Source organism: Schistocerca serialis, chromosome 9, assembly GCF_023864345.2.
Source record: "Schistocerca serialis cubense isolate TAMUIC-IGC-003099 chromosome 9, iqSchSeri2.2, whole genome shotgun sequence".
Taxonomy (NCBI): Eukaryota; Metazoa; Arthropoda; class Insecta; order Orthoptera; family Acrididae; genus Schistocerca; species Schistocerca serialis.
The window spans coordinates 336479742-336503139 of NC_064646.1; the positions used below are offsets into that span (position 1 = coordinate 336479742).

The following is a 23398-nucleotide window of genomic DNA, read 5'->3' on the forward strand; positions in this document are numbered from 1 at the left end:
AAGCTTTGCTGCTGCATCTTTGATGATAGGAATAGTTTTCTCTCGTTGTCAAACATTGTCTTTCTTATATATATGAAATGGTATTTTTATCGTTAGATCAGTTTCACAGAGACGAATACACCTACACACAAAGCCAAATATACAGGATGTCATGAGTATAACTGCAGATATTTTTTATTGGAGACTAAGGACAGAGTACTGAATAACATTACATCAGTATTTACTTCATTTGCAGACTAATTATTCTAGCTATTAGGAGGAGTACGTTTCTGGTCTCTAAGTACATGTAGAAAGAGCAAGCCAGAAATGCATATTTTCCCCTGGGCAGTAAGTCAGGTGCAAAAAGTGCGGACACGTAAATACAGTAGCTACATGTGCATATAGTGTACAGTGCGTGTATACAATATACGCACACACAGTGGGCGGTGAGTTGTTCATACGCATGCAATTATTCTGCAGACACTCGCAGTAAGAATGGACAATAGAAGTATATGTTTCTCGTGCATGAAATGTATGTTTATATTCTCTTGCTTTCAGCGAAGTAAACTACAATTACAAGCATATTTGAAAATATTCCGTCATGAATAGGATATAAGTTATGTAACTGAATCAGTGAGATTTCGCGATTGTTCATGTCTATTGATGATTTACTAATGCTTGGAATGCAAAAATATAACAACTGTGTCGTTAATTAATCAGAAAAATAAAAAAGACGCGGTAATCTTACGGCTTGCTTTCTCGCTGTTTGGGGCGCTAGTATCGTGCCAACTGTCAGACGGTGAGCATTTTCGCGGCAGTGAGTGTCGCGAACGTATACGTGGTGTAACTGTGTCGGTGTGTGTGAAATAGTGCTGTAATCGAGTTTCTAAATGCAGAAGACGTGCCTCCACAGATGGAGCACCGTGTCCTTCAGCATAATGTCAGACAGCACACAAGCTCTGCTGTATCTTCAGCATTCCAGTACCTTGGTTTCACTGTCCTGGATCATCCTCCATATAGTCCCTGAATTGACCCGTTTCGGTTTCCATCTGTTTCCAAAACTTAACACCTTCGAGGACATCACTTTGAAAGTGAGGTAGCAGTGCAGGCAGAGGTGAGGTTGTGGCTCCGTCACCAAAGTGAAATATTCTACGGTGGCGATCTCAACAAACTGGTATCTCGGTGCGAAAAATGTGTTCGTCGCCAGGATAATTATGTTGAGAAATAAATATGTAAACGTGAAGAATAAAGGTGTAGAATGTTAATAACATTCGTTTTATCTAAAAATCTGACTTTTCACATAAATTCAGAGGCATTACTGATCAGCACGCTCTCATATTTGAACAATTTTCTCTTTTCGTGTTAAACACCACCATGTCCTGTCCTTGCTTATGCCCGTCTCACACGGAGCAAGATTCGCTGTAAGTTTCCTTGCTGGCTCGCGCGACGGCTACCTTGCGGGCTCCGTCGTCTGCTAGCGGGCTACCTTGCTGGGAACCTTGTAAGATTTCCAGGATAGGTCCGGTGCTATTTTTCTTGTAAGGTTCCCTACGTGCTACCTGCGTTGGCCAATCATGAGACGTTTCGTTTGTGACGTCAGACGCGGAAAGCTTGGGCGGGAAGCCTTTGTTGAAAGTCGCTTTTCTGCTGTTGTGAGGTGCGGTAGGAAGTTCTTATAATTATTAAATAATGGCACCGCAGTGGTCCAAGGAAGCCATTGAAGCATTGATATGTACTTATAGGGAAGAACAGTGAAAAGCGCAAACTATTATAATAAACACTTGCGTGCAGAAGCACTCGAAAGAGTTGCAAGTGCAGTGTGTCTTGTTCGACCATATACGACGAGCAAGGAGTGCTATAGCAAAATGCACAATTTACGTACTCAGTTTAATGTGGAGTACACCAAAGTAAAATCATAGAAAAGCAGTGGCACTGGGATAAACGACGTAAGTACAAAGCTATGAATTTTGTGTTGAACGTAGAAACCTACTACTAGCAAAAATCGGACACATTTAAGACTGTTTCCTAGAAATATCGCACTGAGTATTCACCCGATTTTTGAAAGCACATAATCTTGAATGGTAATGGATTACGCTGTAGCTTTCTTCTGAATCAGAGGCGAAACCATACAAAGCAGTTCTTCAAATAACAATACATCCATTCGTATAAAATTTGCTAAGGATGTACGATCTTCTATCCTGTAAAATAAAGTCGTATATAACAGTCATTATTGGTATATTTATAAAGTCAAACAGTAATGAAATGGCGATACTTTTCAAACAAAAGTAGGTGTTATGCGAACTAACCTCAACTCTTTATGAAGCATGGACAGCACACCTTTTCCAGCGTTTCTCCTCTTAATCCAGTTTTTCGTCCTTTCTTTCTTTCTTCTTCTCTCATTAGCATGCATTCCTGCATCGTTTAGCACCAAAACAGCTAATAACGCCAGTTTGCTCTGAACATCCGTACCTGAAGCAGCCATCTTCGTTCGATACAACATGCAGCCGATCACAACACAACTAGCTGCCGATCTTGCACCGTAGGAGAGCTTCAGCATGGAAGATAGCCGGCTCCTTTCCCTGCAAGCTGGCAGGCATGCACGCCATCTCGCAAACTTGCGGCGAACCTTGCTCCATGCGATACGGGCTTAAAGCAAGTACAGTGATCTGTTTTTTCCACCAGGCTCTTTACTGATAGGGGAAAGGAACGGGGACCTATCCCTACCGACCAGGTAAACAGTTGCTTGAAGCGGTTGTGTCCGCAAATCTACATCTACATACATACTCCGCAATCCACCATACGGTGCGTGGCGGAGGGTACCTCGTACGACAACTAGCATCTTCTCTCCCTGTTCCACTCCCAAACAGAAAGAGGGAAAAAATGACTGCATATATGCCTCTGTACGAGCCCCAATCTCTCGTATCTTATCTTTGTGGTCTTATCTTCGGTGACCGCAAATCTCCGGACGTTACGGTGCGCTTGGTGGGAGGGGCACGGCCTGTCAGGTAGTGGGGGGGTAGGGGGGGGAGAGAAGAGGAGGGGAAGGAGGGATGGGCGCAGCTTTCGAAGTTGTGGCCGGGCTGCAGTATCATCCCGGAATGGATGTGGGACGGTGTGCGGAGATACGCGGACACAGGATATTAGCAGACACAACCGGTTCGCGAAGGATTTACTTAGTCGGAAGGGACAGTGCTGTGTGAGCGTCGCGCTGTTTGAAACACGTCTCTGCGCTTACTCTGCTTTCGAGGTTCCCAGCGTGATTATCAGTATGGAAGTTATTACGACGACAAAGGGCAGACCTTCTGCTCATTACAATGGCTACGCGTATCGTAAATTTAGGGAATCTAAAGACGGCGTTGTTACGTGGCTGTGCTTACGCGAGAAGTCGGATCATTGCAGGGGGAAGATACGTTCGAAGAATGGAGAAGTGTTTTACGTGTCCGAACATTCCTGTGGACCACCTGACGACGCTGCTCTAGAAGTGAGGAAGCAATGCGAGAAGGCGAAGATGAGGGCTCGAGAAGAAACTACGCGGTTATCGGATATATTCGCGGATGAAATGGGGAATCTTCGTAATAAGGGTTATGATTTTTTTACGGCAATGCCTCACTCCGAAAATATGAAGAGGTGCTTACGTTATCAGCGGAGTCAAGCGCGGAGGAACGGTAAGTACTCTCTGGAAGAATTTATTAACTTAATGCAATCTAACAGATTCGATGTCTTCACTGAAGATATTTTACCTTAGGCTTCTCGAAGTGGTTTCGTCAGATGGCTTTTATTTTAATGTAGGACGTGAGATGTTCCACGAAGTGTCAACAGTCTTAAATCAGGAGACTTTAGCATATCTTCAACTAAGTTTTCGTTTCTAAATGCTTTTACGAAGACGAGTTTAATTCACGCGTCGTCGCTCACCCTAACCGAAACAAATGAGCTGATTTTGCTGCCGTACGAGGATAGCCAAACATGGTTAATGTTCATACGACGTAACGTCTCGGTGATAACTGTTCGCTAGCGAGTAACAGCGTGCATTGCACTTGACCAGTTATCACTCTAGTCTTTAAGGTACCTCCAACAGTAGAAGACGAAACGTCAGGCTTTGGATCGCGCTGAAGGCTCCAAAAAAGTTGTTGCCAGCCCGCAAAAACCTGCATTGTATAATTCTTGTTTTCGTCTTAGCTGACCGCTGTAGATTGCAGTACACCAAGTTTCTATTGATGTTATATTTAGCAAGACGGCAGAAATTAAATCTGCAAACCTGGCTTGTTTTAACGGACAATGGAAAGTGATAGGAATTTCATAAGAATCCGAGAGCAGTTAACGGTGATCCACAAATGATTAGAAAAAATATTAATGTGTTACAGGATGTGCTGGTTCCTAGGTTTTTTTTTTTCTTTTTCCTTTAAGTTGTCAGCCTGGTAGAACATTCGGAGTCCTTATGTTATTCTTCTCTTTATTTTATCGACATTTTAATGTGGTTTTAGAACAGCGTCTATGTTTGCAGTTTACGTGAATGTTAATGGGAATTAGAGAAAGCAGGTAAAATTTTAGGTGAGACTGTATTTGATGCTCTCAAGTTTTAAACTTTTCAAGCATATTCATTTAAGGCCACTGATATCATCGCTATTAAGGTCATTAATCCCGTAACATACGCTCATGTTTACCTCTGCATGCACATAGTTTCTCTCTTACATTTTAAACGGCTTGTAAGCAAACAGTTTGTCAAATTTACGTGTGTGGCAAATGATTTGGCTGCATGTTGTTTTCTTTGATGAGTTTGTCTAGTGAAAGTATTGTTTAAGAAAAATATTCATTGATGACCGAACTGAAAAACACAAGTTTGACGATTTTACACGTGTTAAAATGTCAGTTTCTCGTCAGTCTAACACCAGGTGCGACAATGAAGTAATGAGACAAGTTAGAAAAAACACAATTTCGTGTGGTCTTAACAAATTACATTTGTATCAGTTTTGAAGTTTCTCCCTTGTGCATGCAGGCACTTAATCCATCTGTGTTTCCATTCTTGGTAGCATCACAGGAGTTCATCATCTAGGATACCAGCAAAAGCCCTTATCACACCTGTTTGGATTTCCTGTACTGTTGTAAAATGGTGTCCTTCAACGACTGACTTCACTACTGGGATTTAAAAAATCTTACGGAACTATGTTGTATGGATGAGCTTGTGGAAGCACTGCAGTGGACTTTGACGTCACAAACTGCTCGCCAGTCAATGCAGTATGGGGTGGTGCATTATCGTGATGCAGGATCCAGTTGTTAGAAATTCGTGGACGAACACGTCGGCCCTGTTTCCGAAGTCTTTCGAGAATTTCTTAATAGTAATATTGGTTTACTGTCTGGCCTGGAGGCAACAGCTCTTTGTCCACAATACTCACGTAGTCAAAGAAACATACAAGCATGCATTTCACCTTTGAGTATGACATCCGCGCTTTCGTTGGTCTTGGCGATTCTTTCGAATACCAGTGCGAACGTTTGACGTTTCGCCTCGGGATCATAATGGAAAAACCATCTTTCATCACCAGTAATAACACGATTCAGTAATTCTGGGTTAAATTCCACGTGTTCCAACAGACCATCAGCCATAATCCACGAGCTTTTTGTTGCTGTGTGAGATTTTTGGCAACCATTTTGACACAGTTTTTTCATTTGCAGCATTTTAAATCAATAGAAAGTGAACAGTTTCCCGATTAATGTCCGGTTCGTTTGTAGTCATTTTCATGGTAATCTACGATCAACTCGTACAAGTTCACTCATCCTGGCTGTGTTGTCATATGTTCGTGTTGGTGATGGGCGCCCATTGCGCCGTTAAACTTGGACATTCGTTCCTCGTTCAGAAAACACTTTGTGGGAACGCAACACATGAGCACCTGACAGAACCTCGTTTCCAGAAGCCTGCTTGGTCTTTCCGTATGTTACTGTGGCATTCTCACCGAATTTTACGTACTGCTGTGAAATATTCGAGATTCCATTGTTGTGATCACTGCATCTCGGTGTTTGTCATCGTGCCTCTTGGTCTACGTGTTGTACATTCAGCAGCATATAGCCGCTCCGTCTCCGGCGTCTTGTCACGGTTCGGGCGGCTCCCCCCATCGGAGGTTAGAGTCTTCCCTCGGGCATGGGTGTGTGTGCTGTCCTTAGCGTAAGTTAGTATAATGTAGGTTAAGCAGTGTGTAAGCTTAGGGACCGATGACCTTGGCAGTTTGGTCCCGTAAGACCTTACCACAAATTTCCAAATTTTTCAGCGGCTTATGTGGATACTCCCTGCGAAATTTATTCCTTGAAGAGTTAGTAGCACCTAAGTAATAAACTTAGATGTCATGCACGCAGTTTTTCACGCATCTAATTGCTTATGATATAATGTCCCCTGAACTGTGAGAGGTAGATGGTTCTTATCCCCACAGCGAGTGTTGTCACTGAGGTGAGGACAATCATGCGATAGCGGTATGCACGTATAGAGATGGCGATAGTATCGCGTACACAAGATATAAAAGGGCAGTACATTAGTGGAGCTGTCATTCCTACTCAGGTGATTAATGTGAAAAGGCTTCCGACGTGATTATGGACGCACTACGTGAACTAACAGAATGCGGAATGGTTGTTAGAGCTAGGCGCATGGGATATTCCAATTCTGAAATCGTTAGGAAATTCAAGTTCCGAGATCCACATTGTCAGGGTTGTGTCGAGGCCACCAAATTTCTGGCATTCCACCACGGACAACGCAGTGGACGATGGCCTTCACTTCATGACAGAGAGCAGCGGTGTTTGCGTAGAGTTGTCAATGCTAACAGACAGGCAACACTGCAAAGTTAGACGTTCAACGAACGTGTCCGTTTGGACAGTGCGGGGAAATTGTGACTTAATGGTCTATGGCAACAGGCGACCGACATGAGTGCTAATGCTACACTACTGACCATTAAAATTGCTACACCTAGAATAAACGCAGATGATAAATGCGTATTCACTGGAGAAATATATTATACTAGAACTGACATATGATTACATTTTCACGCAATTTAAGTGCATAGATCCTGAGAAATCAGTATCCAGTATCCTCAGGCAGTAATAACGGCCTTGATACGCCTGGGTATTGAGTCAAACAGAGCTTGGATGGCGTGTACAGGTACAGCTGCCCATGCAGCGTCAACACGATACCACAGTTCATGAAGAGCAGTGACTGGCGTATTGTGACGAGCCAGTTGCTCGGCCACCTTTGACCAGACGTTTTCAATTGGTGAGAGATCTGGAGGATGTGCTGGCTAGGGCAGCAGTCGAACATTTTCTGTATCCAGAAAGGCCCGTACAGTCCCCATCTGTTGACTCAGGGATCGAGACGTAGCTGCGCGATCCGTTACAGCCATGCGGATAAGATGACTGTTATCTCGACTGCTAGTGATACGAGGCAGTTGGGTTCCAGCACGGCGTTCCGTATTATCCTCCTGAACCAACCGATTCCATATTCTGCTAACAGCCATTGGATCTCGACCAACGCGAGCAGCAATGTCGCGATACGATAAACCGCAATAGCGATAGGCTACAATCCCACCTTTATCAAAGTCGGAAACGTGATGGTACGCATTTCTCCTCCTTACACGAGGCATCACAACAACGTTTCACCAGGCGACGCCGGTCAACTGCTGTTTGTGTATGACAAATCGGTTGGAAACTTTCCTCATGTCAGCACGTTGTAGGTGTCACCACCGGCGCCAACCTTGTGTGAATGCTCTGAAAAGCTAATCATTTGCATATGACAGCATCTTCTTCCTGTCGGTTAAATTTCGTATCTGTAGCACGTCATCTTCGTGGTGTAGCAATTTTAATAGCCAGTAGTGTAATAGCACAACATCTGCAGCGCCAATCCTGGCGTTGTGGCAATATCGGTTGGACCCTAGACAACGGGGGAACCATGTCCTAGTGAGATGAACCCCGATTTAAGTTGGTAGGAGCTGGTGGTAGGGTTCGAGCGTGGCGCAGACCCCATGAAGCCATGGACGCAAGATATGAATAAGGTCCTGTGGAAGCTGGTGTGGTTCGATAATGGTGTGGGCTGTTTTTACATTGAACGGACTGGATCCTTTCGTCTAACTGAACTGATCAATGACTGGAAATGGTTATGTTCCGCTATTGGGAGACCATTTGCAGCCATGGCGAATTTTTATGAATGATAATGCGGCATGTAACTGTGCCACAATTGTTCGCAACTGTTTTGAAGAACATTCTGGACAATTCTAGCCGATGATTTGGCCACCCAGATCGTTCGACATGCATCCCATCTGAATATTTATGAGGCATAATCGGAAGGTCAGTTCGTGCTCAAAATCCTGCAACGGCAACACTTTGAAATACGTTCAGTGTTTTAGGAAGAGACGTGGAACCTGTTTGTGTGTGTGTGTGTGTGTGTGTGTGTGTGTGTGTGTGTGTGTGTGTGTTGTTACCTATCATTTCCGGACGCACCCGTAGGCTCCGTTACGCCAGGGCCAGTGTGCGGTATCGCCGGAACTCGGGCTGTTGTGTGCAGCACGGGTGGGTTGTGGTCGTGACCGACTAGACTGGTGACTTTCACATGAAAGCGGATGTTTTCCAGCGTCTGTCGGAAATAGACTAGTGAGAGGAGGGATCAACTGACGAAATGCCAGCATTTCTGCTTCTGATCATGATCGGCTGAAAAGGCTAAATGTTAAAACAAATTTCGTAGCGTGGCTTGGAGCTCGCGGAGTTGAGTGAAATAGATAGTCCTAATTACGAATCAAATGGCTGGCAGAAAAAGACTTTTAGCATGCTGCTGGGACAGCTGCCAGTCGATATAGTTCGTATGGAAGTGTAACGGGTGTCCTCGAGCTTCTTAGTTATTGAAACGTCGTGCCAGATAAAACTGTGTGTCGGACCGGGGCTCGAAATCGGGATGCTTGTCTCTCGCGGGGTAGTGCCCTGTCAGCTCAGCTACCCGAGCACAATTCACGATCCATCCTCACGGCTTTACTTCCACCAGTACCTCGTCTCCCTCCTTCCGTACTTCACAAATGTTCTGCGAAACTTGCAGGACTAGTACTCCTGGATGAAAGATTATGCGGGGATATTGCTTAGCCACAGTGTGGGGGAAGTTTGCATAGTGAAATGTTCGCTTTGCAGCAGTGTGTGCACTGATATGAAGAAGCCTCGTAACGGATGAAAACTGTGTGTTAGAATGTGTCTCGAACTCGGAACGTTTGCCTTTCGCGGGCAAGTGCTCTACCAACTGAGCTACCCAAGAAGACTCACAACCCATCCTCACACAAAGCCCTTAATGACTGTTTGTAGATAGAAAGAGGACATTCTCCTCGCGAAACGCTATCGTTAAATTTTAAAAAAGGAAGTCTTTTATTCCGCGAATTGATGTAACCGTTATAAGTAGATTTTATATATATATATACCGGGTGATGAAAAAGTCAGTATAAATTTGAAAACTGAATAAATCACGGAATAATGTAGATAGAGAGGTACAAATTGACACACATGCTTGGAATGACATGGGGTTTTATTAGAACCAAAAAAATACAAAAGTTAAAAAAATGTCCGACAGATGACGTTTTATCTGATCAGAATAACAATAATTAGCATAACAAAGTAAGACAAAGCAAAGATGATGTTCTTTACAGGAAATGTTCAATATGTCCACCATCATTCCTCAACAATAACTGTAGTCGAGGAATAATGTTGTGAACAGCACTGTAAAGCATGTCCGTAGTTATGGTGAGGCACTGGCGTCGGATGTTGTCTGTCAGCATCCCTAGAGATGTCAGTCGATCACGACACACTTGCGACTTCAGGTAACTCCAAAGCCAATAATCGCACGGATTGAGGTCTGGAGACCTGGGAGGGCAAGCATGACGAAAGTGGCGGCTGAGCACACGATCATCACCAAACGACGCGCACAAGAGATCTTTCACGCGTCTAGCAATATGGGGTGGAGCGCCATCCTGCATTAACATCGTACGTTCCAGCAGGTGTTTATCAGCCAAGTTGGGGATGATGCGATTCTGTAACATATCGGCATACCGCTCACCCGTCACGGTAGCAGTTTTGCTGTCCAGCGCCATCCGTCGGACATTTTGTGAACTTTGTTTTTGTGGTTCTAATAAAACCCCATGTCATTCCAAGCATGTGTGTCAATTTTTACCTATCTACATTATTCCGTGGTTTATTAAGTTTTCAAATTTATACTGACTTTTTGATCACCCGGTATAATATAATATTTGTTTTTTAGATGGAAATAATACGGACATCTGTAGCAATTATTTATACTGTTACTGTCTTACTCCTCCATCGAGTAAACAGTGGGATTTATTGGGACGGGGAGGGAGGGTTTATCTTTCGCCGCAGACGAGCTCTGGGGGGGGGGGGGGGGGGCCTTTGCTGCTCTTTGGTCTTTTACCCGCTACGAAATTACTTTTTCCTTCCTGGATCGATATTGCTTTAAATAAGTCGATTTTACTACTCCTACATACTGTCACAGTTCGATCAGATGTTCGCCTGGTGCTACTAACTTTACAGGGTCTATCCCATGAACGAGGGGCTAATAACTTTGCTATTGTTCCCTGAACCTATCGGCCGACGAATCAGCTAACTCGGACATCTACAAGTGCAAATTAATATTCACGATTTAACTTTACATGATTATTCCCGATTAAAATTAATAAAGGAAATTTATTCCTGCCTAAAATTTCTATGAATGTACATATTATTTTGAACTGAGAGCAGCCGCAGAAAAATGTCCACATTTTTATAAGAAGGTAAAGAAAATCCCTTTTGGATGTAGAAAGTTTATTACTAAAGCCACGACCGGTTTCACGTCAATTTAAGCGCATCCTCAGGGGGATATAAACAATGCATACTGTACTATTTTCCGCTCATTATATACCAAACGCATTTACATCTTTAACTGCCGCTGCTTTTGTACTATAAACTCTACCTACTTGCAGTAATGAAAACGTTTTTGCTATCTACAGCACAGGACAGTAATCTAAACCAACTTTGTCACGTGTCTTGAATCCGTCAGTACGTTTATCTAGGTACCCAAGTCATGCCCTTTTCGGGTAGTTAGTGGCTCCTTTACTAAGATTTAACGAACAAACTGAGAATTACTGGCAGCTAAAAGATGTCTGGGTGGCAGACTAATACAATCATCATTAAACACAGTAAGCGTTTGGTGCATCCGTATCTAAAAAAAATGTGTATCTGAGATTGTGGCAGCACTACATTAACAATGATGTTTACTAGCATTCTCTTGATGTCCTCTTCTTCACAAACGCTGAACTTTAGACGAGTATGCATCTGAAGCAAAAAGATTGCTACGAACGTCTAAATGATTTTCACTGGATTCTATTAGAAGGCCATTGGTTGGTGACGATCTTATTGCTCCTACGCATTGTATTATCAGTTAAAGTCTGCGCCAAACACGAGCCTTACCATCAGTTCCTACCAACTGATACCGGGACTCATCTGAGCAGGCCACGGTCTTTCAGTCGTCTAGGACCCAACCGATTTGGGTTCGAGCCCAAGAGAGGCGCTGCAGGCCATGCCGTGCTATTAGCAAAGACACTCGCGTCGAACGGATACGTTCGCCATACGTCCTATTTCTGCGATTATATCACGCAGTGTTGCTTGTCTGTTAGCACTAACTCTTTGCAACTGCCACTGCCCTCGGTCGTTAAGTGAAGGCTGTCGGCCACTGCGTTGCCCGTGATGAGAGGTAATACCTGAAATTTGCTATTCGCTTCACACTCGGGACACTGTGGGTCTCGTAATATTGAATTCCCTAACTATTTCCGAAATGGAATATTGCATGCATGGAGCTCCAATTGCCGTTACGAGTTCAAGGTTTGTTAATTCCCGCCGTGCGGACAATCACCCGAGAGGAAATGACAGCTCCCCCAGTGCACTGCCCTTTCGTACCGTGTGTACGCCATACTTACCGCCATCTGTATAGGTGCGTTTCATGTCTTATGACTTTTGTCCCCTGTATACAGGGTGTTACAAAAAGGTACGGCCAAACTTTCAGGAAACAATTCTCACACACAAAGAAAGAAAATGTTATGTGGACATGTGTCCGGAAACGCTTACTTTCAATGTTAGAGCTCATTTTATTACTTCTCTTCAAATCACATTAGTCATGGAATGGAAACACACAGCAACAGAACATTTGCACTGAAATGAGGATTGACACATTGTTGGATGAACCATTCGCAGAAGTGTACCCGTGGAGGCCAATCAAGTGTTGATAGTGCCTGCACACGCTGTACATGGTACGGAAACAACTGGTTCTCCCGTAGCACTCTCCATACAGTGACGTGGTCAACGTTACCTTGCACAGCAGCAACTTCTCTGACGCTGACATTAGGGTTCTCGTCAACTGCACGAAGAATTGCCTCGTCCATTGCAGGTGTCCTCGTCGTTCTAGGTCTTCCCCAGTCGCCAGTCATAGGCTGGAATGTTTCGTGCTCCCTAAGACGCCGATCAATTGCTTCGAACGTCTTCCTGTCGGGACACCTTCGTTCTGGAAATCTGTCTCGATACAAACGTACCGCGCCACGGCTATTGCCCCGTGCTAATCCATACATCAAATGAGCATCTGCCAACTCCGCATTTGTAAACATTGCACTGACTGCAAAACCACGTTCGTGATGAACACTAAACTGTTGATGCTAGTACTGATGTGCTTGATGCTAGTACTGTAGAGCAATGAGTCGCATGTCAACACAAGCACCGAAGTCAACATTACCTTCCTTCAATTGGGCCAACTGGCGGTGAATCGAGGAAGTACAGTACATACTGACGAATCTAAAATGAGCTCTAACATGGAAATTAAGCGTTTCCGGACACATGTCCACATAACATCTTTTCTTTATTTGTGTGTGAGGAATGTTTCCTCAAAGTTTGGCCGTAGCTTTTTGTAACACCCTGTATATGTGTGTGGTCGAGATGAGCGATGATACGCAAGGCGTTTCAGTTTCTATGATCGTCCTGCGTTTTATTTTAGAACTACGAGCCATGCTTCGAGTTTTCTTTGCCCACAACACGGTTTCTCTACCGACGCCCGCCTCGACGCCAAAAATAGTCGCTCGTGGAAAGAGGAGGGGCCGGCCAAGGCGCTGCTGGTCTACACTGTTGCTGTTGTGTTGATTAAAAAAAATGCCCGGTGGCATGTGGGTGGACTTAGGCGCGGCGGTATATTACTCCGCCAGCATATTTGTATCTTCTTCAGAAGATTGGAAAGACCTTGGTTTCACAGCAGTAGGACATAAATAGTAATTGTACCGGCAGTTCTCTGAACGTGAGAGGAAAATAAATATCGCCGCTGGCTAGCACAAATATGTATGTCAGTTCTTTCTACAGAGTGAACCAGAACTTCAACGACGAAGTTTCAGAGTTGTTCAGGGATACCTTCTGAGTATTTTGATAAAGGGACCTGCGGCGTCCGGCGTCTTGTTACAGAGTAATAATGTACGAGGGCATGCTGAAAAGTAGTGGTTCCGAATTTTTTTATGTGAAAACTGTTAATGCTTTTTAAATAAAACAAACGTTATCAACATACCTGCAGCCCTTTGCTGCTGGAGGGCTCCGAATTGTAGTATGTAACATGGCGGTGAGTAATGTAACGATTCCTGTGCATGACTAACAGCGTGCTGTAAACGAGTCTCGTATTGGAAGAATTCGAATTTACAATGAAATGAATACCTCTAGCTGCATACAGGCGTTGCTATAAGTCAACGGGGACAGTTGAAAATGTGTGCCCCGACGGGGACTCGAACCCGGAATCTCCTGCTTACGTAGCAGACACTCTATCCATCTGAGCCACCGAGAACACAGAATAGTGCGACTGTAGGGAATTATCTCTGGCACGCCTCCAGTGAGACCCACATTCGCAACTTGTCCCGCACTATATTCATAGTGCCCCTGCCCATTATACTCATTACTTGTTGCTTTTCTGCCGGTCCCGTAAGAGTTCGGGCACTGTTTGTGCATCCGCACAGAAGATGGTCAAGTGGCCGGTGAGATGGTATCTGTTCTTTCGGCCACACATGGGACCGGCCGGCCAGTGTGGCCGAGCGATTGTTGGTGCTTTAGTCTGGCACCGCGCTGCTGCTACGGTCGCAGGTTCGAATCCTGCCTCGGGTATGGATGTGTGTGCTATCCTTAGTTTGGTTTATGTATTTCTAAGGGACTGATGACCTCAGATGTTAAGTGCCATAGTGCTCAGAGCCATTTGAACCATTTGAACACAGGGGACGCCTTCTCCTTCGACAAGGCATTGTCAGACCTCACTCCAGAGCTGCAACATCTGCAACAGTCCGGTGCTTTGGTTTCACTGCCCTCGATCGTCCTCCATACAGTCCCGACTTGGCCCTGTCCGTTTTCCATCTGTTTCCAGAACTTAAAAACACTGTCGAGGGTTTCGCTTCTATAGAAATGAAGCAGTGCAAGGAGAGTGAAGTTGTGGCTTCGTCAACAAAGTGAAACGTTCTACAGTGACGGTATAAACAAACTCGTCTTTCGTTGGGAGAAATGTGTTAATCTATGTTGAGAAATAAACATGAAGAATTAAGATGTAGAATTATCTATTTCAAGTTTCTGCTACCAGTCACTTTTTATTTTGTGCTTAATCTAACGTAATGCAACGCCATTATGGCTGAAAGTAATTATGATTGAACCAGCCAAGTTGCGAAAATATTTCGTACATACAGAAACATTAGATTATGTATGTATGTATAAACGCCTGAAGAGAACAAAACATGTTCGAAACGCGTTGCATTATGTTACATTAAGCATAAAATAAAAAGTGACTGGTAGCAGAAACTTGAAATAATTATCCCACACAGTCACGGTTCACAAACATAGCCATTATGGCTGAAAATAATAATAATAAAGATGTAGAATGTTAACGTTTTATTTAGAAAGGTTTAAGAGTTTTCGCATAAAAATTCGAAGCCATTACTTCTCAGCACACCCTCGTGATTATGATCTAGATGTGTTCCCGTAATTACCATTGTTTCTGTGGAAATCCTTTGAAAATACGGTAGTGCAATGCCTGTTTTGTTAAGAAAGATGATGCATTGTTCCTTCGGACATGCATGTATGCTCGAAGGAACAGGCACTACATCGACTGTAGCCGTTTTCAAATAGAAAAATGTATTCGCAGTCGCGAATACGAACAACCTTTAGCCGTATAACGCAATGACAAGGATGAAAATTTGTGCCGGACCGGCACTCTAACCCGGATTCCCCGCTTTACGCGAGCGGTCTCCTTAACCGCTTGTTCTACCCTTGCACAATCCGCTACCACGCCCAATCTTCCGTATGTCTCGTGCCTGCGTCACAGCCTGTACTCTTACTCACATTACGCAGTTCCCGTGCAGGGGGGGAAATTTTTTGCATGACCGAAGGAACACAGCATCGCTCTTCTTAACAACACAGGCACTGCAGCTGCAATATCTTATTCGTCCGTCAGTACCAGGCAGTGACCTTCAGTTAAAGTGCCCCACTTTGTACGGGGAGTATATAACGTGTGTAGTCAACGGGGACAGTTGTTCTTTCGGCCACACATGGGACCGGCCGGCCAGTGTGGCCGAGCGATTGTTGGTGCTTTAGTCTGGCACCGCGCTGCTGCTACGGTCGCAGGTTCGAATCCTGCCTCGGGTATGGATGTGTGTGCTATCCTTAGTTTGGTTTATGTATTTCTAAGGGACTGATGACCTCAGATGTTAAGTGCCATAGTGCTCAGAGCCATTTGAACACAGGGGACGACGACATATGGGAGTCTGGGTCTGGCCGTGGGTCGTGCACGGATAGTCAAAGTGGTTGGGGAGGGGGGGGGGGGAGGCGTTCATAAAATTGACCGAAAATGTCAATTTTCAATTTTTTATTTGTTAGTAGACCTCATGGATAATGTCCCCAATGTTTCAGTGATGAAATCATATCCGAAGTGACTGAAAGAAATAATGAAACGTGTGACCTGGCCTTCTTGCCACGCCCACTTTGGGAAGCAACACTTCATTACTAGCTCGGTGAACGACGACTTCGTAGATAACTTTCAAGCGAACTTGCACGGGATACATCTAGAAGGCAGTGATTATTATTCTTTGATTTTATAGATCATCTGTGACTCTGTTCAGTATCTTGGTAACGATAACTAACCAGCTGTTTTATTTATGAAGAGGCAATTCTTTTCTTTTTTTGCCTTACGCTACTGATGGAGATTTATGCAAGTGTTCCATGCTTTCATCATTCAGTTATGCCGGAACCTATCCAGTGTAAGCGACATGAAAAGCGCCGTATGTGGTACAACTTTCCATATGGTGTCAATGGAGGAACATCCGATTCATCATCTATGCCACATTAGCTGGTATATATACAGGCTCAGAGGACACTCACAAGGAGAGGCTTCCAGATAGTATCCTGGATTTTTTCAAGCCCTCTTACAGGTTTCTGGCCGATCGTGAACTTCTAAAAAAGTGTTTATGCTGGACCCTGAATCGAAACGAGTCTCTAAATTCACTCATTTGGAAATTACACTTTCACCTTCTATAGTTGTCAGAATTACAACTAATGTTGCAGTTCTTGTATTTAATGATGCGTATGGAGGATGAAGATATTAGAGAGGATAGGCTTTAAGACAGGAAATTTCACTCAAGACGTATTGAGAAACATAAGATTTACAGCGTCTCTGTGCAGCTGAGAAGACAGTCGAAGACGTGGTAAAGGAAGGAAGGCAGAAAACAAGAAACCAGAAGAGAAGCCTTGAAGGGAGAGAAGAGAGTACAAATCTAGGTCCTTCTGAATAGGTGACATAAGAAATGTTATGTTGAACTTCAAATTGCATTTCCTGAAATTTTTTTTTTAAGATGTTCGTTTTTCGCAGAATCAATTAAGACTAGAATTATGAAATTTTGATCACATATTTCTGTAAACCCAATCGCAAGAGTAAATTTTAAGTGTGAGTGTAAATTAGATACGTTACAAAGTGTTCGGAATTTTGCGTGAATTTTATGCTATACTTACATAATTAAAATTAAAAAATTACTGAAATTCCACCATTCGATATATTCAGAAAACCTGATGAGAGAAGCTTACTATATGCAAAGAGATTAAACAGAAAATTTTGTACAAATCTCTCGAATAGTTTCTATGAAAACAGAAATTAAAATTTTTAGAGTCCATAAAAAAGTTAAATATTTATACAAGGTGAGTCAAAAAGGACTTTACAGACCCGGTAAATGTGTCATTTTGTAGGAAACAACTTTAGGTATGATTCACATAGTGCATCAGCACTCCATTCCGTCACCAGAGACGGTATTAACATTTTTCGTTTGTATATTCATATCTACATATTTATTTCTCAACGTAGTCACCGTGGCGACGAACACATTCTCCCAACGAGAGACCAGTATGTTGATACTGTCACTGTAGAATGTGACTTGGTGTCCATGAGAAATCAATCCACCAATGTGCGTTTTATCAGCTTGCACATTCACACACTGTTATTCTATAGGTGTCTAGTGAGCAAGCTGTGAGGAAACGAAGGAAAAATATGCTAAGTACAGCACACGAAGAAGAAATGACATTGGATTTCTGCTAGAGACCGCAAAGCACTTGGAAGATCAGTTGAACTACATCGATAACGCCTTGAAAATAAGTTGTAAGATAAACATCGAGAAAAGTAAAACAAAGACTATGGAACGTAACCGAATTAAATTAGGCGTTGCTGAAGGAATAAGGCTAGAAAGGGAGATGGCTTTTGCTACTTGGGCAGCGAAATAACCGACGGTGGGCGAAGAAAAGAGGATATGAAATGCACACAGGCTACAGCAAGAAAAAAAATTCTGAAAAAGAGTAATTTGTTAACATTTAGTACTAATTTAAGTATTTTTGGATATTCCAACGATTCCTACAGGAACATAGATACATTAAATGCTTGAATAAACAGTAGTAATGTTCCACAATAATGTTTATTTAGTAGTTCGTTATGAACCGGCTTTCGGCTTCCTAGGTCATTGTCAGATCAATTTACCTGATGGTGGCCTAGGAAGCCGAGAGCCGGTTCTTAAAGAACTATTAAATAAATATTATTGTGGAACATTAATTCTGTTTATTGAAGTTTTTAATAAATTTGAGTGTTAAGAAATCTTTGCTAAAGATTTTTGTCGGGAGTGCAGCCTTGTACGGAAGTGAAACGCGGACGATAAGGAGTTCACATAAGAGGAGTATAGAAGCTTTTGAAATGTCGCGCTATAAAAAAAAATGCTGAACATTAGATGGGTATATCGTGAAACTAATTACAAGGCACTGAATAGAATTGGGAGGAAAATAAAGAAGGGATCAGTTGGTGGAACACATTTTAATTCATCAAGGAATCGTCAATTTCGTAATGGAGGGAATTGTGGGAGATAAAAATTGTAGAGGAAGAGCGAGATTGGAATACAGAAACTAAACTACCGCCCGCCGTGTCATCATTAGCCCTTAGGCGTCACTGGATGCGGATACGGAGGAGCATGTGATCAGCACACCGGCCTCCCGGCCGTTGTAACATGCGACCGAAGCCGCTACTTCTCAGTGAAGTCAAAGATACAGCGCACCCCGCTTACCAGCAGCACTCGGCAGACAAGGACGGTGATCCATCCAAGAGCCAGCCAACTTGACAGCGCTACCTTCGGTGATCTCACGGAGATTGTGTTACCGCTGCGGCAAGGCCGTTGGCATGAATGCAAGGGGCACTAGGAAAGTTTTGTAATACAGCTTCATTTATTTAATTTTTTCGAAGTAATTTTCGTCACATTGGATACACGTCTCCATCCTGCGAAACCAATCTCTAAACCAATTCTTCCAAGTTTCTGAAGGAAGCAAGCCACAGTCGATGCTCCAAGTCCTTCGGAGGTCCTCATCACTTGAAAACTGCACTCCTTTCAGCTTCATTTTCACATGCGAGAACAGTGAAAAGTCACGAGGAGCAAGTACTGGACTGTTAGGAGGGTGCTCAAGAAGTTTCAGTCCAATACCCGAAATATTTGGTGTATGCTTTGGCGCGGTGAACTGGAGCGTCGTGATGGAGGAACCAAGTGTCCATTCTTGACTTCGGTCGCAGGTTCTTCAAAGATTGGATGACTTTGGCAGGCACTGTTCAATGTACCACTTAGCTGTGACGGTCTTCTGTGTGTCCAAAACCCTACGCTCAACAATTCCAATCGATTTGGAAAAAAAAGCTATCATTTTCTTCTTTACTCATCAGGATTTTCTGACAGTTACAGGTGTGCAATCATCTTCAAAGACGCAAACTTTGTTGAGTCTTAGTCGGCACTTCATAATAGTACAGCCATTACTTTAACATCTCTTGGCAATAAGTCACACGTCGTGTCATCTTCCGCCAGTCTAGCGGTATCCAGAGACAACAAAGTTTGCAAGCGATCGTACAAAATCGAACGATATCTTCTGTAACTGGTGATCGTGGACTTCCCGTTCTCTTAGCGTCCTTCAGAGTGAAATTTCCTCTTTGGAATTCTCTGTACTACCTGAATGTGAAGTGGAAGAGTCATATCTTCAAAGCACTGGTCTGTGTTTAAACTACGCGCGAAGTTGTACCGTAAAACTACCCGAATCTCACTTAGTGACTACGATGCCATAGCAAGCACTTCTAACCAACGCTGCTTGTGAACGGCTGCGCCCATAGACATGGCACAGCGGCTACAGTGCAAATATGAAGTTTTCTCAGAACACAGCAACAATCAGCCTCCTGCGACTTACTGTTGCGTCGTATTGTACGCCTTTCCTTTTCCTTTGTATAGTAAGCAGGTCCAAATGGATGTAGGCTGCAGTAGTTACCGCAGATGAAGAGGCTGGCACAGGATACACTAGCGTTGAGAGCTGCACCAATGTCTTCGGAATGAAAACACCAACATTAAAAAAAAAAAGTTTCTAGTCTTGCTATACCCTTCGTCATAGAATGCGAAAAGTAACTTGCAGATTTTGCCCTTCATAATTTTTGATTTATTTTAATAAGATGTCTAGCTGCACAGCTGTTGAACCACATACACTATGCCGTCGCCTGTCCTGTTTGAGAGGAAACCTCTCAGCCTGCAAGATCCGAACAATCACAGAGGTTGCGATTATTGATGGTTCGGAGCTCCAGCGTTAGGTGCGTAATGTGGCCCCATAGGGATATGACTGCCAAGAAGAGGAAGAAAGCCAATGTGCACTCCGTGTGTATACCTGGTGGAGCCATTCCAGACGTGGAACGGGTCCGCTCGGATGCCATGAAGACCACAGGGTGCAGCCAACTGCAGGCGATGGCCCACATCGGTACCAATGTTGTGTGTCACTTTGGATCAGAAGAGATTCTCTCTGATTTCCAGCGGCTATCAGAAGTGGTAAAGGCTGCCAGTCTTGCTTGCGAGGTGAAAGCAGCATAGTCGACAGGACCGATTGCGGACCTCTGGTACAAAGAGCCGAGTGGATGGTCTGAATCAAGGCTCAGACGATCCTGTGACCGTGTAGACTGCAGATTCCTCGACTTGCGCCAAAAAGTGGTTGGGTTTTGGGTACCACTAAATAGGCGGCAAGACACAATCAGTGCCTTCCCTGCGCGATAGCAATGGAGATACTATCGAAGACAGTGCTGCAAAAGCAGAGTTACTAAACACAGCCTTCCGAAATGCCTTTACAAAATAAGACGAAATAAATATTCCAGCATTCGAAACAAGAACAGCTGCCAACATAAGTAACGTAGAAGTAAGTATCCTCGGAATAGTGATACAACTTAAGTCACAATAATAAAAGCAAGTCTTCTGGTCCAGACTGTATATCGATTAGGTTCCTTTCAGAGTATGCCGATGCAATAGCTCCATACTTAACAATCATATACAACCGTTCGCTTGATCATAGATCCATACCCAAAGACTGGAAAGTTGCACAGGTCACACCGATATTCAAGAATGGTAGTAGGAGTAATCCACTAAAATACGGGCCCATATCATTAACGTCGATTTGCAGCAGGATTTTGGAACATATATTGTGTTCGAACATTATGAATTACCTCGAACAAAACGGTCTATTGACACTGTCAACATGGATTTAGAAAACATCGTTCTTGTAAAACACAACTTTACTCGTATGAAGTGTTGACTGCAGTTGAAAAGGGATTTCATATTGATTCCATATTTCTGGATTTCCGGAAGGCTCGTAGTGAAATTGCGTACTTATGGAATGTCGTCTCAGTTATTTGACTGGATTTGTGATTCGTGACAAAAAAATAAAGAAATCTACAGCTGCCCTTATGATTTGATTTGATTTTGTCGCTACCAGTTTCGAAGCTTCATTGCGTCATCTTCAAGCTGTTTTGATGCGAGTTACCAGCAGTGAAGCTTCGTAACTGGTAGCGACAAAATAAAATCATAAGGACGGCTGTAGGTGTTTTTATTTCTTGTCACGATAGTAAACGGCCGTCGTCCCAGAGGCGTTCTGCTAAAAGGGTGGACATACAATAAAGATTCGTGAATGCCTGCCAGAGAGCTCACAGTTCGTAGTAATTAACGGAAAGTCATCGAGTAAAACAGAAGTGATTTCTGGCGTTCCCCAAGTTAGTGTTTAGACCGTTTGCTGTTCCTTATCTATATAAACGATTTGGGAGACAATCTGAGCAGCCGTCTTAGATTGTTTGCAGATGAGGCTGTCGTTTATTGACTAATAGTCACCAGAAGATTAAAACAAATTTTAAAACGATTTAGAAAATATCTGTGGGGTGCGAAAATTGCCAATTGACCCTGAATAACGAAAAGTGTGAGGTCATCAACATGAATGCTAAAAGGTATCTTTTAAACTTCGGTCCACGATAAATCAGTCAAATCTAAAGGCCGTAAATTCAACTAAATACCTAGGAATTATAGTTACGAACAATTTAAATTGGAATGAACACACAGAAAATGTTGTGGCGAAGGCTAACCAAAGACTGCGTTTTATTGGCAGGACACTTCGAAAATGTAAGAGATCTACTAAGGAGACTGCCTACACTACGCTTGTCCGTCGTTTCTTTTTTTTTTTTTTTTTTCTTTAGAATACTGCTGTGCGGTGTGGGATCGTTACCAGATGGGATTGACGGAAACATCAAAAAGTTCAAAGAAGGGCAGCACGTTTTGTATTATCGCGAAATAGTGGAGAGTGTGTCACTAAAATGATACAGAATTCGTGTTGGACATCATTAAAAGAAAGGCGTTTTTCGTTGCGGCGGAATATTGTCTCAAAATTCCAGTCACCATCTTTATCCTCTGAATGTGAAATTATTTTGTTGACACCTACCTACATAGGAGAAACGATCACCATGATAAAAAAAGGGAAATCAGAGCTCGTTCGGAAAGATACAGGTGTTATTGAAACGTTTGTAAACTACATAGTGGTGTCATTTGTTTACAACGAGTTTTCAATATATCATTCTCACGGCTCTTAATTACATACTCAAGCTCCGCATCATATAATATTTTGATTTCTTTCCTTAATAAGTCAAATGATGGTGATATGCATAATTGACGACTTTCTGGGACCAGTTAAGTTTTGCAGGGTTCCTCGTCAATAAGTTGATCGGTGTAAACGTCATTAAAATAATGGGAAGAAAGAGAAGATCAGAATAAATGTCTTGTCGGCTACGAGATCATTAGAGACGGCGCCCAAACTCAGAAAGGGAACAGATAGAGAAGGAAATCAACTGTGTCCTTTTAGAGTAGTGATTTCAAACGCGGGGTTAATTACCCCCGAGGTATGCAATTATAGTTACTGAGGTGTAAAACAAAGGGGTTCAACTGCGTTTTCGTCGCGAATATAAATTACCCTTAATAGGTCAGTACTGTAATTGCTATCTCGTAAGACTGTAATAATGCTTACAAGAGTTCACAATAATTCCTCCCCCCCTCAATTTCCAGATGGTAGTACAAATGCGAGACACAATATGGTGAAATTGCAGCTTGTGAAGTGAATATATGAACTTCTTCCTCGCATATTCTAACTCCAACCAGCACACGCATATTGCGTGCTATGTACCATGCATCTGATAGTGAACTGAGTCACATAATCCAGCATCACATATCGGAGTTGTTGGTAGTTCCTGTAATAGACGATAAATTGCTTTCTTACTCATTTCACAACAATAAACGAACTTACAGCTCAACAAACAGTAACTATGTAATGGGTGCTACACGTAATATAGGGCCTGCACATTATTATTATTATTATTATTTCTTTCTTGTCTCAGACGTTATGTCTGGTTAAAAATGGTAGGTGACGCGGACCTTGATCAATCGTGACTTCCTTTTAACTGTACGGTATATGTTACATTGCATTTAGGATCTTTCGGGTAATTGAACAAGTGTCAATAATTACAGATTTCTGTAGTTAC

At 43.1% G+C, this 23398-nt stretch overlaps 1 protein-coding gene across 6 annotated transcripts in view; it reads left to right on the plus strand.

Annotated features, from left to right (window-relative positions):
* LOC126419898 (protein bric-a-brac 1-like) overlaps window positions 1-23398 on the plus strand; it is a 459260-nt gene that overhangs the window by 155785 nt on the left and 280077 nt on the right. Inside the window, exon 1 of one of the 6 annotated variants that reach the window (XM_050087165.1) lies at window positions 3233-3644. The exons of the other annotated variants lie outside the window; for them this stretch is intronic. Within the exon in view, the coding sequence (XP_049943122.1) occupies window positions 3248-3644 (397 nt within the window). The 5' untranslated portion in view covers window positions 3233-3247. Of the gene's footprint in view, window positions 1-3232; window positions 3645-23398 lie in introns of those variants that run through there. 6 annotated transcript variants of the gene reach the window in all.